The 15,173-nt window shown below is 39.2% G+C and overlaps 1 protein-coding gene and 1 long non-coding RNA gene across 4 annotated transcripts in view; one reads left to right on the top strand and one right to left on the bottom strand.

Annotated features, from left to right (window-relative positions):
• The window catches only part of LOC116690246 (uncharacterized), a 14,422-nt gene extending 10,481 nt beyond the window's left edge, over positions 1-3,941 (bottom strand). The window contains exon 1 of the long non-coding RNA XR_004332208.1: positions 3,927-3,941. This is a non-coding gene — a long non-coding RNA (uncharacterized LOC116690246). The remainder of the gene's footprint in view (positions 1-3,926) is intronic.
• The window catches only part of bmp1a (bone morphogenetic protein 1a), a 78,127-nt gene that overhangs the window by 8,816 nt on the left and 54,138 nt on the right, over positions 1-15,173 (top strand). For all 3 annotated transcript variants that reach the window (XM_032516992.1, XM_032516991.1, XM_032516990.1), the window contains exon 2: positions 14,470-14,583. In XM_032516992.1, the coding sequence (XP_032372883.1) occupies positions 14,508-14,583 (76 nt within the window). In that variant the 5' untranslated portion in view covers positions 14,470-14,507. The remainder of the gene's footprint in view (positions 1-14,469; positions 14,584-15,173) is intronic.

Below are 15,173 nucleotides of genomic sequence, written 5' to 3'. Positions count from 1 at the left end.
GTACACACGGAGATACACAGGTAAGAGCTAATGAGGTGTAGCCATGTATCAGCTGATATAAATAGCTCACCTTACTGTTTTATGTCAACAGTTAACTTCATTTAATATTGTTTGTGGCGTTTTCTTTCGCCGGGTCCAGATGTTCCACCAGCCGCTGCGTCCGGAGCTTAGCGCCGCCCAAAACCATTGTGATTGGTTTAAAGACATGCAAACAACCCAGAGTGTCGTTTTCCTCCCAACCCAGAATGCATCTGGTGGTGTAGCCAGACTTTACTCCACAGTACTGTGGCGATAGGTCTGGTAATGTAGAACTATTTTTCATAAAATACCAACGTCTTCGCTCTAGCCTTAAAACAGAGCCTGTTAAAAGATCAACTCAGGATTTTATGAACTTATGATTATTAATGGGGGCTCTATTTGAATGGGAATTCTTTTTTTTTTTTAACCCAGCCCTGTAGATCAGAATTCTTGGATTATTGATTTTCTCTCTTTTTCCCCTCATATTTCAAGCACATCCCTGCACTGAGTCTATTTGATCGCTTTCTGTGGCCTCCAGGTCAGCACTTTTATGTCCTGTGCTTCCGTCCAGGGATAAAGCTTCCAGCCGTGTGAAGTTTCTAAAGCAGTAACGCTCGGTGCATTTCCTTCCTGTCCTCTGTCCGGCTGTCCTTGGTTAACTCTGTTCCCCCCTGTCAGGGCTTTTACTGACTGACTGGAGGATACATATGTGAAAATCTTTTCCTGTTGTCCTGTTGAAAGTGAATGCAGACTTGACATATAATCCTCCAGACCTTCCTCCACAGCGCTGTGGTTGAAGGTCTGGCTAGTCCACACAGCATTCCGGGATGGGAGAAAAACCTGCTCTGGTTTATTGACATGTCTTTAAACCAATCACAAGTCGTCCTGGGCGGTGCTAAGCGACGGACGGAGGAAATAGCCTCAGGAAAGAGCTGGTTTTGGTGGAACATGTGTACGTTCAAAAGTTGTTTTAGTCATGCAACAGAAAACTCCGATTGGACAGCTAGCTAGCTGTCTGGATTTACCCTGCAGAGATCTGGGGACCAGGTAACCATAGTCCTCAGATAGGACAGATAGTCTAGCTAGCTGTCTGGATTTACCCTGCAGAGATCTGGGGACCAGGTAACCATAGCCCTCATATTGGACAGATAGTCTAGCTAGCTGTCTGGATTTACCCTGCAGAGATCTGAGGACCAGGTAACCATAGTCCTCAGAAATCCACCGGAGTTCAAAATACCAACACAAAGAAAGCATTAGGTAACAGACTTCCGGCCTAATAGAAGGACATCCGTCCGAATTTCCGGCTGCAACTGAGCAATTCCAGAAGTGCACTACCATGACTACAGACAGGGCCACTACACCCCCGTCTTCCCTTGTCCTCAGTGGTTTTCTGGTCTGTCTGGGCAGCCAGCTCTCTCCTTCACACAGACTGTAGCTCATTCATTTCGTGCCAGGGGAAAGCACGGCTGGAAAGGTGGAGGGCAGGCCGGCCGCGCTGTGCCAGACCGGCGCAGGTGAGGTGAGTGAGGCCATTTATGGGGGGGGGCTTGGAAGGTTGTCCGCAGTCAGCTTGCTGCCTCTGAAGATTTGTTGTGAACACAGCGGCTTGTGTTCTTCGTCTCGCCCCTCGATGGAGGGCCTTGACTGAGATTTGGCCATTTAAAATACGACGGCTGGATTCTTTTTCACAACAAAGTTTCAGGACTTTTACTTCATCATAAGTTAGTTTGTCAATTATTAAATTCATCAGCAACTACTTTGATAGACGATTAATTGGTTTGAGTCACGACATGGATTCCTTAGGATTGTCTAGTTTCATATGATATTTCTGCTGTAAATTGTATAAGCAAGAACAAACCCTCAGATATTTTATAATGAAGGTTTAATTTAAGAACTGACCCCCAAAAAGTTAGTTTGAAGTCCTTTTTGAACCCTCCTGTTGTCCTCGGGTCAAATTTGACCCGCTTTCAACAAGTTGCTATATCAGAAATTTGTGTTTCTTGCAACCAAATTGTCAAAAGGAATACTGTGGATGGTTCTATACGACACTCTTCACAAGTAATATAAAGGATCAGTTCACTACTTTTATTAAATTTGGGTGTTTCATTCAATTGTAAAGCATTTGAAAAAGAAAATTCTAAAAGAATGTGGAAAAAAGTGACAAACATGTCGGAAAAAGCTTAAAAATGTCCAAAAAAGTGGAGAGAAAAAACATTGGGGAAATTGACAAAAGTGTTGAAAAAAAAAAATAGGTTTCATTTTAAATTTTGATGCTAAAAACAACTAGTTGCATGGTTGACGGGGAAGACAAGGGTTAAGATTGCTTTGGATTTTATTAATTGATATCAGATCATTTTCTGTGTTTTTCAACCTTATGTACATCCATGATTTTCAACCGCTGAGTAACGTCGGACAATCTACTTCCTGTTTACACCGGCCTGCACATTCCCAGTGTCTGAGAATGGTCATGTGACATGTGCTGTCAGACGTGTTGGCTGTGCAACTTTTTGTTTTCCTGGGTCGAAATTTATAATTAAAACTTTTTTCGACGGTGTTTTGTCAATTTTTTCAACGTTCATGTTGCTTATTTCTACGTTTTGTTTTTTATGACATTTATGAAGCTTTTTTTTAGACATTTTTGTCAATTTTTTTCAACATTCTTTTACCCTTTTTTTTAATTAAATGCTATAAATTTGTTACTTTATAGCATATAGTACGTTACTTTTCTTTGACAATTTTGTTGATAGAAACCCAAAAATTATAGATTATAGATATAAAAACCAATAAAAATGGGTCAAATTTGACCCGAGGACACAAGATTAATATGGATGGAGTTTAGTTCTGCCACTGGAGCTACATCTACAAGGTATAAAATGATGATGTACAGTGGTGCTCAAAAGTTTACATACACATGCTTAAGTTGACTAAAAGAGGAATAAAAAATCATGTTTTGGAAATTTATTTTAATACCTAAATTAAAATGAGGTAAAATCCAACCTTTAGGACACCATTTTCTTTGTGTATGAATAACGTATTGTAAATAAATAAAGTTCTTATTTAAAATACAGGGGTCTAAGTATACATACCCCTATGTTAAATTCCCATAGAGGCAGGCAGATTTTTTTATTAAGGCCAGTTATTTCCTGGATTCAGGATATTATGCATCCTGATAAGTTCCCTTGGCCTTTAGATTAAAATAGCCCCACATCCTCACATACTCTTCACCATGCTTAGAGATAGCATGGGATACTTTCTATAAAATCATCTCTCAATGCAAATCAAACCAGTATTAGTCTAACTAATAAAAACCATGCCTATCTCTAAGCATGGTGAAGAGTATGTGATGATGTGGGGCTTTTTAGTTCTAAAGGCCAAGGAACTTTATCAGGATGCATAATATCCTGAATCCAGAAATACCTGGCCTTTATAATAGAAATCTGCCTGCCTCTATGGGAATTTAACATAGGGGTATTTATACTTATGACCCCTGTATTTTAATAAGACACTTTATTTATTTACAATACGTTATTCATTCACAAAGAAAATTGGTGTCCTTAAGGTTGGATTTTACCTCATTTTTTAATTTAGGTATTAAAATAAATTTCAAAACATGATTTTTATTCCTCTTTTTAGTCAACTTAAGCATGTGTATGTAAACTTTTGAGCACCACTGTAGCAGTGTAAATGTAGCCTAAAAAGGCAGCGCAAAAAACATAGATGCCACTTGTTACCCAGCTCCGTCTCCCTCCCTCCGTCCCTCCGTCCGGCCCTGGCGATGAGACGTGGCTGTCTGTTGAACTTCATGATTGGGCCTTTAAGCAACACTTAATTAAGATGCTCTTCCTTTATCATGGAATGCAGGCCGTGTAGCCGAGCCCACGCTGGGTGTTTTTCTTACATGACAGGACCCCTGCCACTTGGCTCTGCAGGGTTTCAGGTGATTAGGGAGCCCATCTATTGGCACCATCTCGCTGCGTTAGTTGGAACAATATGTTTGTCGTCAGAGCTAAGTAATAACTAATCTTGCATTACATTAATGCCTGAGTGTCCGGATCCTAACAACAAATGCTTTTGGGAGAGCTCATTTAAATGGCTCAAATGATGCCCAATTAGCCTACGATAATGAGCAGCTTAACAGTCTCTTCTTCATTACTCACAGTTAGTTTTTTCTGAAAAGTTCAGCGGTGCTGTGTCGTGTTCATCTGGAAGAATTGTTCTTCCTGCTCCCTCCACTTGTGGTGAATACAGATATTATTTATGGAAAGTGTTGCAGGGGCTTAAGAATCTTCCAGGTTTAGTTCATCCACAGGCTGCGTGATTATGTGTTGAAAAATGCAAAAATATGAAGACTGGGTTGCACCAAAGTCTTGCTCTTGGGGGGGATTGTTGTATCTTTGTAAATTACAGAGTGTGGTCTAGACCTACTCTATCTTTTAAGTGTCCTATGATAGCGTCTGTTGTGATTTGGCACCATGAATAAAATAGAAGTGGATGGTGAAAATAAGTTTGGTCAAATGGGATAATCCCTGCTGTGTGCCCATGAATTATTCATCCAGAAGGAGCTCAAATGCTGCGTGTTGCTGACATTAAAAAAGACAAATGGCTGGCGAGCTGACGAGTTATTAGAGGGACTTCGATTGGCAGTAGGGTATATCAGCGAGCAGTGGCAGGGATCAGCGCGGAAATCCAATCTGCTAATGGGCTCGATGGAGTGTGAAATGTTAAAGGGGAGGCGGCCTCTTGCTGCGTGCCCTTTGCAGCTGACGCCGCTCTCGTTGTGCCAATAGGAGTGGAGCGGCAGCGTGGCGACAGGCTCCATCTCAGCTGTGGCTGGAGATGAGACTTCAGGCTCTAATTGGAAAATAATGACTCCAGTGTCATGCTGGAGCTGCAGACTTCGGCATCAAACCCTAGCTAACTTTTTTCTAGAGCTGCAAAGATTAGAGCTGAAGCGATTAGTTGTCAACTATTCAATGAATTGCCAACTATTTTGACAATCGATTCATCGGTTTGAGTCAAATTTCTCTGATTCCAGTTTCTTAAATGTGAATATTTTTTTTTGTTTCTCCACTCCTCTGTGACAGTAACGTGAATATCTTTAGAGTTGTGGACAAACCAATCAAAATGGGTTTTATGGGTACCCACGTCTCCCCTCTACAGACATGATCGCTACATAAGAGATAGATAGATAGATGGATGGATAGATAGATGGATGGATAGATAGATAGATAGATAGATAGATAGATAGATAGATAGATAGATAGATAGATATTGATCCCCAAAAATGGGAAATTATAGTGTTACAGCAGCAAAATCAGTCACACAGCACAGAATATAAATATAAATGAAATACTAGGATACAATATCTACATGAAATAATAGGAGTAAAATTTAAATAAATAAATAATAATAAATAATAAATATATAATACATAATAATATAAATATAATATAAAATATAGAAATAATCCCATGTAGCTTTTCACAAATGAACATAGTCTCTTCAAAGACATGTTCACTTTATGATGATCCCATGTAGTTCTTTCTTCAAATGATGAACATATTTTTAGACGTTCTATTATCAAATTGCTTGAAAAACGGTGCCATAGCGGCCATAAATAGGAGAAAAAACTTGAGGAGGTAGTAGATGCCCCCCCCCCCCCCCCCCCCCCCCCCCCCCCCCCCCCCCCCCCCCCTCCCCGCCCTGTTTGGGCTGGGCCCCGAATGTTTACAACATCTGGCTCCACCCCTGGTTTCTTCCCTCCTCTGTGACAGTAAACTGGATATCTTTGAGTTGTGGACAAAACCAGATTTTTTTCCCTCTCCTGCCTTGGGCTTTAATTGCAGTGTTAGGAAATGTGAAGGCGAGCATGTGCTGAAGAAACAGCTGGTGTTGTTTTTAAAGAGCAGACAGGTACATTTACACGACAATAGGCCTCCATAAAATAAATCATCATTCCTTATTTGGGATTTTTATGTTTCTTACTTTTTTTCCCTGCTTTGTCTCAACACTCACTGTTACACAGGCTTCGCTGCATTTTGCATTACTCGATATTCACTGTAGTTTTAAACACACCATGTTTGGAGTAGGGCTTCAACTAACAATTCATTTAATTTATTTTATTGAATCTGTCAAATGTTGATTATCTTCTCGATTAATCAACTACTTGTTTTGGTCTATTAAATGTCAGAAAATCAAATCAAAAACGTGGATGAGTGTTTCTTGAAGCCCAAGATGACGTCCTGAGATGTCTTGTTTTTGTCCACAACTCAAACATATTCAGTTTTCTGTCACAGAGGAGAGAAGAAACTAGAAAACATTCTCATTTAAGAAGCTGGAATCAGATCATTTTTTACTTTTTATTTCATCAAAAAATGACCATAAGCGATTAATCGATGATCAAAATAGTTGGCGATTACTTTAATAGTAATCTAATCGATTAATTCATTCATCTTCGCAGCTCTGGTTTAATGGGACAATGGCTACTCTGGGCCGCATTTGGCAGAAAGGGCTGGTACAGAAGGAAACCTGAGGAGTGATCCCTCCACTTTTACACACACATCAAATGGTAATCACCTTAGCGCAATACACCGTTGGCCTCTATAGGAATTCAAATGCAGCGTTTGTTACAAAACACAGGCTGTGAAGGGCGGCGCCAGGCCATTGTGATGCATTCCAGTGGTGCTTACATACTGGCCAAGCTCTCTCTGCCCTCATCATTAGGTCACGTGAAGGGAAAGGCTGTCCAAACATCTCTATAAGGCCGGGACCACATGCTTTGGACCTAAATCCCAATTGGGTTATTTTGCAATACATGGTCACCGATTCGATTTGAATTGCTGTTTTCATTTATTGCGGTTCTAGAAGAGTTGCGATTCAATAAACTATTGAGTAGTGTGATCATCTTTTCCTTCTTTAACAAAAACCGAAGTTGTATAAAACACTTCCAGAGACAATATATATATATATATATATTATCCTGTGAAAGATTCCAATTGATTTGATATCACAATGCATCACCTCCTTATTATTATTATTATTATTATTATTATTATTATATATTGCTACACATGGTTTTCATCAACAAATTCAAGCAATGAGATATATTTATGATTTTCCCTTTTTATTGTATCCGCTCTTGAAAAAGACACTTTCTGATGTGGTGAAGTCTGAAAACAGCAGACAAAAGGCAGAAACTAAAAAAAAAAAAAGCAACGCAATGATTAGTTTCAACACCCCTAGACATTATATTCTAAAAATGGAGAAATTCTAAGAAGAATGCCATGTCAGTCAGTCTGACATTTCACTTGTAAAGAAGAACATAACATTCAGTAGATTTTCTGCATTTTCTGCTTTAGCCTAGTTTTGATGGAAACGGACATAAGATAAGATCCAACTGTATTGTTATTTAGCAGAGTACAGGTACAGAGCCAGAGAAATGCAGTTGACATCCAACCAGAAGTGCAAAAGAAGCATTACATACCAAAGTGCAGGTTGAGTACGGTACTCTGTGCAGTTATGTAGACGATCAAGATTAAATATGCACAATGGTGTATGGTTAGATGTTAGATGTTAGATATAGAAGATATTTAGGTGGCTCATCTGCGTTTCTAGGGAAAAGAGTAGAAAATCCTTGTAAAAGAAATCCCCATACATACTTAAATGGATTCCCCCCCCCCCACCCCTAATAAGCACAGTGAGGAGTAAAGCGTGGAGTTCTAAATATAGGCTTGCGTTAGTGTCTGTGCCGGTTTAGCATTAAGGTTTTGTGCAGGTTCCAGTGGCAGATGTTGGGGTCTGGTGTTCACGGAGGGAGATTTACGGGACTAGTGGCGGAGCGTTTGACACGGCAGAGGTCGAGGCTGGAGCATCACACGAATCAATGGGATTAAGTTGATTGAGATCTCATGTGTAATCTGGCTGGATGTGCTGATGGATGGGGGGTGGTTTGGAGATGAGAAGGATTAGGATGGTTCAGCAATGCAAAATTATACAATGGATTTGGACTTAATCACACATGGAATATGCTCCAATTCAATATTTCATCAAAGGTTTCACAAAAGGTCATGTTTTTACTTTAGTGTCATTAATTTGGGAAATATACACACACGTGTTGTACAGATGCAAAGACTAATGGATTAGTTGTCTACTATTTAATGAATCGGCAACTATTTTGGTAATCGATTTAATCGGTTTGAGTCATTTTTTTATGAAAAAAGGGTAAAGAATTTTCCCATTAAACTAGAGCTGCAAAGATGAATTAATTAATCGATTAGATTACTATTAAAGTAATCGCCAACTATTTTGATCATTGATTAATCGCTTATGGTCGTTTTGGATGAAATAAAAGTAAATATTCTCTGATTCCAGCTTGTTAAATGTGAATATTTCTCTAGTTTCCTCTCTCCTCTGTGAAAGTAAACTGAATATCTTTTGAGTTGTGGACAAAACGAGACATTTGAGGACGTCATATTGGGCTTTAGGAAACACAGATACACATTTTCTACCACTTTCTTACATTTTTTTAAGACCATCAAGTAATCAATTAAGCGAGAAATACTTGACAAATTAATCATAAAAATAATGGCTTGTTGCAGCCCTTAGACATTTACTTATTGTGTGTGTCTATAGACAGAGATGACAAAAAATGTGTATATATATATATATATATATATATATATATATATATATATATATATATATATATATATATATATATATATATATTATATAGATTTACTATTTGTTATCTCTGGCTAAAAAGATAGACATCTAAACCAGCAGCTTAAACCTCAGTGTTATTACCTAACTATCCTGCATAGATATTCGTATTACAGCTGCAGCTGTTGTCATTTAGGTAATGAAAAATGTTTGGGAAGAGATGCACCACGGTACTCTACGGTGATCACTTGCCATCTGCCACGTTCGCCGGGTTTTAATCCACAGTACAATACACGTGTGTCTGTGTTTGTGCTTCATGTCATTACAGCGCTCTCTATCTGGATGAGTTTATCACCTTTCTCCATAGCCTGCCCTCAATCCCAGCCTAGAGTTGTGTACAAAAGATTCCCTAAGAAAAATAAATAATAATGTGCGCCTGTGGATAATTAAAGCCAGGAGACAAGGGGATTAATTCACAATCCCTGGGAGTCTTTCCATAAACCTGCAACAGCGTCTCCAGGACGACTGCTGTGCCTGGGGGAAATGAGTCCTAATGCCGCCGGGCCGTGCATTTGCTCACTTCAATCACCACTGTTGTCTGAGAACAATGACACTGCGGATTAACCGGCCTGTCTCCGGCGCGGTGGTGCGTGATTGGGCGGAGAGCGCGGCCCTCTGTGAACCTCACGGGGGTGGGAGGAAGCCCGCACCTGGTTATTTGGTCACAGCATGCACATATCACTGCTAATGTGATGCAGGTTGACATTGTATGTAGGACTGCAACTAACGGTTATTTCCACAGTCCATTCATCTGTCGATTATTTTCTCAATTTGGTCTATAAAACGGTGATAGATGTGGATCAGTGTGTCCCAAAGCCCACGATCACATCCTCAGATGTCTTGTTTTGTCCACAACTCAAATATATTCAGTTTACTGTCACAGAGGAGGGAAGACACCAGGGGTGGAGCCAGATGTTGTTAACATTCGGGGCCCAGCCCAAACCTGGGGGGGGGACATGCTCCCCCGAGGAGATTTCTTTCCCCCCCTTTACGACAGCTATTTGCACTATTTTTCAAGCTATCTAAAAATATGTAAAGAAAAAACTACATGGGATTATCATAAAGTGAACATGTCTTTAAAGGGGAGACTCGTGGGTACCCACGAAACCCATTTCAATTCAGATACCTAGAGGTAAGAGGTCAAGGGTTCCCCTTTAGAAAAAGGGCCATGCCAGTTTTTTCCTTGCCAAAATAGGGCCTAATTCCGCAGCGTTCGTTTGATATGATACACATATTTGGCTTCACTCTATCTTTTTAAGGGAAACTACTTCAGCGTCTAAAAGACAGTAAAGACAGCCTAAGATTTGGGGATTTTGAGAAAACATTCGAGGCTGGAGCAACAGAAGCTATCCCTACCAAAAGAACCAAAAATATTTACCTTTTAGGCGCTGGAATCTGAATTTTTACTTTTTTTCTCATAGCAAATGACTCCAACCGATTTAATGGGTTAATAATTTTGGTGGTTCATTTAATAGTTGACAGCTAATGGATTCATCTTTGCAGCTCCAACTGTCTGTAACAAGCAACATCCTCCAATCGCTTAATTTCCCTCAGTCGATAAGGAGTGAAAAAAGGGTTTGATAGGATTGTTTTGAATACTTTGTCTTAGTGCGTATGGCCTTTATGTGACAGAAACGTGGAATTAAGTACTGCCTGTTCTAGGAATCAAATCTAAAAAAGTGAAGATAAAAGACAGAAAATGTCCATCTTTAGTCAGCCCGTCCATCCGATGCTGCGCAACATCTGGTAGCTTCCCCTTATCACTGCTGCTTTTGGCATTGGCTGTCAATACGAGCGCTGATTGTGACTCGTGTGTTTTGTGTCTCAGTGTTTTTTTGCGAGCACAAATTAGAGAAACCCTTCTGACCACTGGAATTTAAACCTGTCATCTGTGCGTGCCCCGTCTTGCTGCGATCCACACCTTTTTCTTATGGCTGTCATTAACCTCTAATCCCTAACAGTCATTCTGCCGCGCATCCTCCACGTCCTGCAGCATGGAAGACTGCCTTGTATCTATCAAAGCCAGCTCCACATTGTTTCAATAATACTCTTCTGGTGAATAAGCATGCGAGCCAAGAGCTTTGTCTTTGTTTCTATTGTGCTTTTCATCCCTTTCTCTCTTGTCTCGGACCTCTGTCAAACCTTTAGACGAGTGCAGGAGATTAAAGGTCCTTCCTGTGGATGGTTTTTATTATACTGCCACCAAACTAGATCAAATCAATTTCATCTACACAATGATGCATTTTCATTTAATTCACAATAAGCGTAACCTTCATCGGAGTGACACATTGAAGATTTAGTTGCTCCATTTATTGCTTTATGAAAGCTGTAATATATTGACACCAATATTGAAAGTAAGGGTCTTGTTTCTGAATTATAATACATACATTCTACTGACCATGTTGTTAAACTTGTGGCAAATAAGGTTAGAGTGCGTCAGTTCCCACTTTATGTTTCAAACTATAATATCTCTTTGACTCTGCTTCTAAGATAGTAACACACCAGAAAGCTATTTTGACCTCTCACGTAATTGGTTAAAAAAGTGAGATTTCCATGTCTTTTAAAGTGCCGTTACAGTCATTCCCCGGCTGCAATGACAGAGAGCGCAGATGCGGAAGACCTGGAAACACTGGCCACTCAGAGCAGACCTGGCTTTTACTGGAGGGGGGGCTTGAAGAGACAGGGCTAAAACGGAGGGTTTTTACGCTATAACATTAAAGCATGTAAACATCAAAAACATGTAAACCCAAAATACAAGTATGATATGGGACCTTTTAAGATGTGTAATATGTGTTTAGGTTTACATCATCCTTGTACATTTACTGTGGAATTTTTGTTGTTTGTCTCATTTTTTGTCATATTTTGTATGTTCAAGTGTACAAGTTTTTTTAAGTTCAGTTACAAGATGTTATAATGATAAATTAAATCAACAAGGTTGAAGATTTACAGATTTAAACTATTGAACAACAACCACTGTGAATCACTCCCATCAACTCCACAGTTTAGCGATTCTCCCGGCTTCTTACCCCTCTGGCTGGTTCTCCCCTCCACCACACTAACCTCCAAACAGAAGGCTGTCATTTTCTTTCTGCTCCACATCTGCCTTCCCTATTCAGAGCTGCGGTGTGGGCAGAGAGGATATGCCCTCTTCCTCTCTTCCCTTCCCTCCTCATTGTCATCTCCTGTTCAGAAACCGATAACAGTGCCAACTCTTTGCGCTACTCTCCCCCATTTGCTTCTGGTAGGTGTAAACCAAGCTCTGGGTATCCTGCTCTGGCTTTGAGAAAATGAAAGCTCAGATGGGTTGATTTGGAATCTTGCCCCTTATGAGGTCATCCAAAGAGCATCGTGTCATGGGACCTTTTAAAAGCCCGTAATAGTCTGGGTCTCTGTGTCCCTCCATAGAAATTTTATCATTTAGTAAGGAATCACATAAAGCAGTGGGTTCCAACCTTTCTGGTATAATTCCACCACCCTGTTAGATGAACTTGTGTAAAAATGTCTGACACTATTCATTATATAAACAAACAGTGAATCCTAAGGTTGGTTTGGTCAGCATTTGTACTACTACTTGAGTGAAGCTAAACATTTTAACCCTTTATCCACTACCTTTAGTTAAAGTTATGTGAACTGTTTAGTCAGTAGTTTTAGCTAACTATGCTAACTGTTTAGTCAGTAGTTTCAGCTAACTATGCTAACTGTTTAGTCAGTAGTTTTAGCTAACTGTTTAGTCAGTAGTTTTATCCAACTATTTCATTTTCTTATGAAATACTTTTAGCTAAATATTTCAACCACTTAACAATATCTTTTAGCTAACTATTAGAACTGTCTAGTCAGTAGTTTAAGCTAACTATGCTAACTGTTTAGTCAGTAGTTTTAGCTAACTATGCTAACTGTTTAGTCAGTAGTTTTAGCTAACTATGCTAACTGTTTAGTCAGTATTTTTATCCAACTATTTTACTTTCTTATGAAATACTTTTAGCTAAATATTTCAACCACTTAACAATATCTTTTAGCTAACTATTAGAACTGTCTAGTCAGTAGTTTTAGCTAACTATGCTAACTGTTTAGTCAGTAGTTTTATCCAACTATTTTCTTCGCTTATGCAATACCTTTAGCTAAATATTTCAATAATTTATCCATATCTTTTGGCTAACTATTAAGTCTGGTTAGTCAGTAGTTTTAGCTAACTATGCTAACTGTTTAGTCAGTAGTTTTAGCTAACTATGCTAACTCTTTAGTCAGTAGTTTTAGCTAACTATGCTAACTGTTTAGTCAGTAGTTTTAGCTAGCCATTTCAGCTACTTACGCAATACTTTTAACTATTTTTTTCCTGCCATTCATGAATTCCTTACTTTTATCAACTGTTTAATATTCCTTTGTTCAGGTTTTATTTTTTGAAACATTTTTTTTAATCAAATCATAATTGCTGTTCCACAATCTTTCCACGTACCCGCTGGCACTAGCAGAAGTACCCCCTGGGGTACCAGCCCCCCTGGTTAATCACTGCCATGAAACACATTACTCATAAAGTAGGACTATTTGGTTATTTTTCCTACTCCTTGGCCTCATTAAAGAGCTATTACTTGTTCAAGGTGCCCCATATTACTCCACTGAGGCAGTGTCAGTGTCTCACTGTAGCGTATCTGATAGCTCTCATTAACTATCCGAGGACGCCAATGCACACTGTAAGAATTTTGTTGTTTGGTAACATCTGGACTTAACTTGGCATAATTAATAGATTTTTGTCTTTATTGTTATTATACATCTGCAACAAAATTGGATGCAGTCCTATCAGTGCAAACATCATAAAAAAGGCCTCTTACAATCACTATAAAAAGAGACAGAAGATTTTAAAAAGAAAGTAAAGACACAAAAACACTAACATACTACACATACTACAACTTCACGATTTTTTCTCAATACTCTCAAAACTACAAAGTAGCACTTTAAGAGGTATAGCGTGGGGATAAAAAACGTTTCTGAGTCTGCTTGCTTGTGTTTTAATTGCCCTGGAACTTCTGCCCGAGGGCAGAAGTTGAAACAGAGTGTCTAACATGAGATGGATCTTCGAGTAACCGGTTCTGCTTTGTGATTTGTTTTCTCGCTAATCTTTTTAGGTCGGTGCTGTGTCCTGATTAGTGCCAAGTTCTGCTCCACTTGTGTTGTCTTTTTTACATCAAAGCCAGGGTAAATCTGGCATTTTTAACCCATATACAATCATGTTTTTTTATTAATTTGTGCTGTCCTCTTCTTAAATAAACTGAGTTGATTAGAATGCTCTGGGCTTTTAATGAGGCAGCGAGAACTGTAAAGCAATTAATCATGTCATTGGTCAGGATTTCATTCTCTTTCTTTATTGCATGAACCATCTTGAGCCATGTGCAATATGCTGCTGCTGCTTACATTTCTATCCTATAATTTGGAGTCAAGACAAGGAGGCCTTCTTATCCAAACAGACAGTGCTGTTTCAAAACTCTATTGCTATTTCCCTGCAGAGAAAGGGTGAACAGAACCGAAGCAAGAAAGGAATGTAGTATATGTTTTTATATTTATGTGTTACACACTCTAGGCCGTCCACAACAAGCTTTGACCGGGTCTCCATGCAGCCTTCGCTGTCTGAGCGGCAGGAAAAGCTTGAGGCAACGCGGCAGCTCAGAGCGGATGCTCCCTATCAGGCAGTTTCCTTAAAATTGTCTGACATGTGCCATCTCTTTTTGTCTGTTTCAGTGGCCTTTCTGGGAGACATTGCTCTGGATGAGGAGGACATGCGATCGTTCAAAGTGGACAGAATCATAGATTTGGCTCAGAGAACCGTCCAGATCATTAATCACACCGACACAGGTAACCACTGCTTTAAAGATCACAACTTGAGGGGACAATCCCTTGTTTGAACACTGAAGCAAATTGTTTTGGATTGCCACTATAGATCAGAATTGCAATGAAAAATCAAGTAGTTGTTATTAAAATGTTCCTTTTAAGGGTACATGCATTTAACCTGATACCCATGTGTTTCATATCAAAATGTTCAGGACAAACTCCGCTTTCTGCATAATGGGGCATAAATGTGTCTTAGAGCAATGTGAGTTGGGAATGCTCCCTCCAAAGCCACAGAAGACGTTATACTATGACTGGCCTTAATGACTAGTAAACTGACATTGACATGTCACATTGGCAAATTACATGTTTTGTTTATTTGGTATCTGAGAACGGCAGGCAACGGACAAGTATGAGTAGATCTGCAAAAAATAATCAATGCATCGATTAGTTGTCAACCATTAAATGAATCACCAACTATTTTGATAATTGACTAATTGGTTTGAGTCTTTTTTTTTAAATGGAAAATTCTCTGATTCCAGCTTCTTTAATGTGAATATTTTCTAGTTTGTTCACTCCTCTCTGACAGTAAACTGATTTCTTTAGAGTTGTGGACA

Source organism: Etheostoma spectabile, chromosome 5 (assembly GCF_008692095.1).
Source record: "Etheostoma spectabile isolate EspeVRDwgs_2016 chromosome 5, UIUC_Espe_1.0, whole genome shotgun sequence".
Taxonomy (NCBI): domain Eukaryota; kingdom Metazoa; phylum Chordata; class Actinopteri; order Perciformes; family Percidae; genus Etheostoma; species Etheostoma spectabile.
Note: the sequence above shows the minus strand (reverse complement) of the source record. Positions and strands in the feature narration are given on the sequence as shown.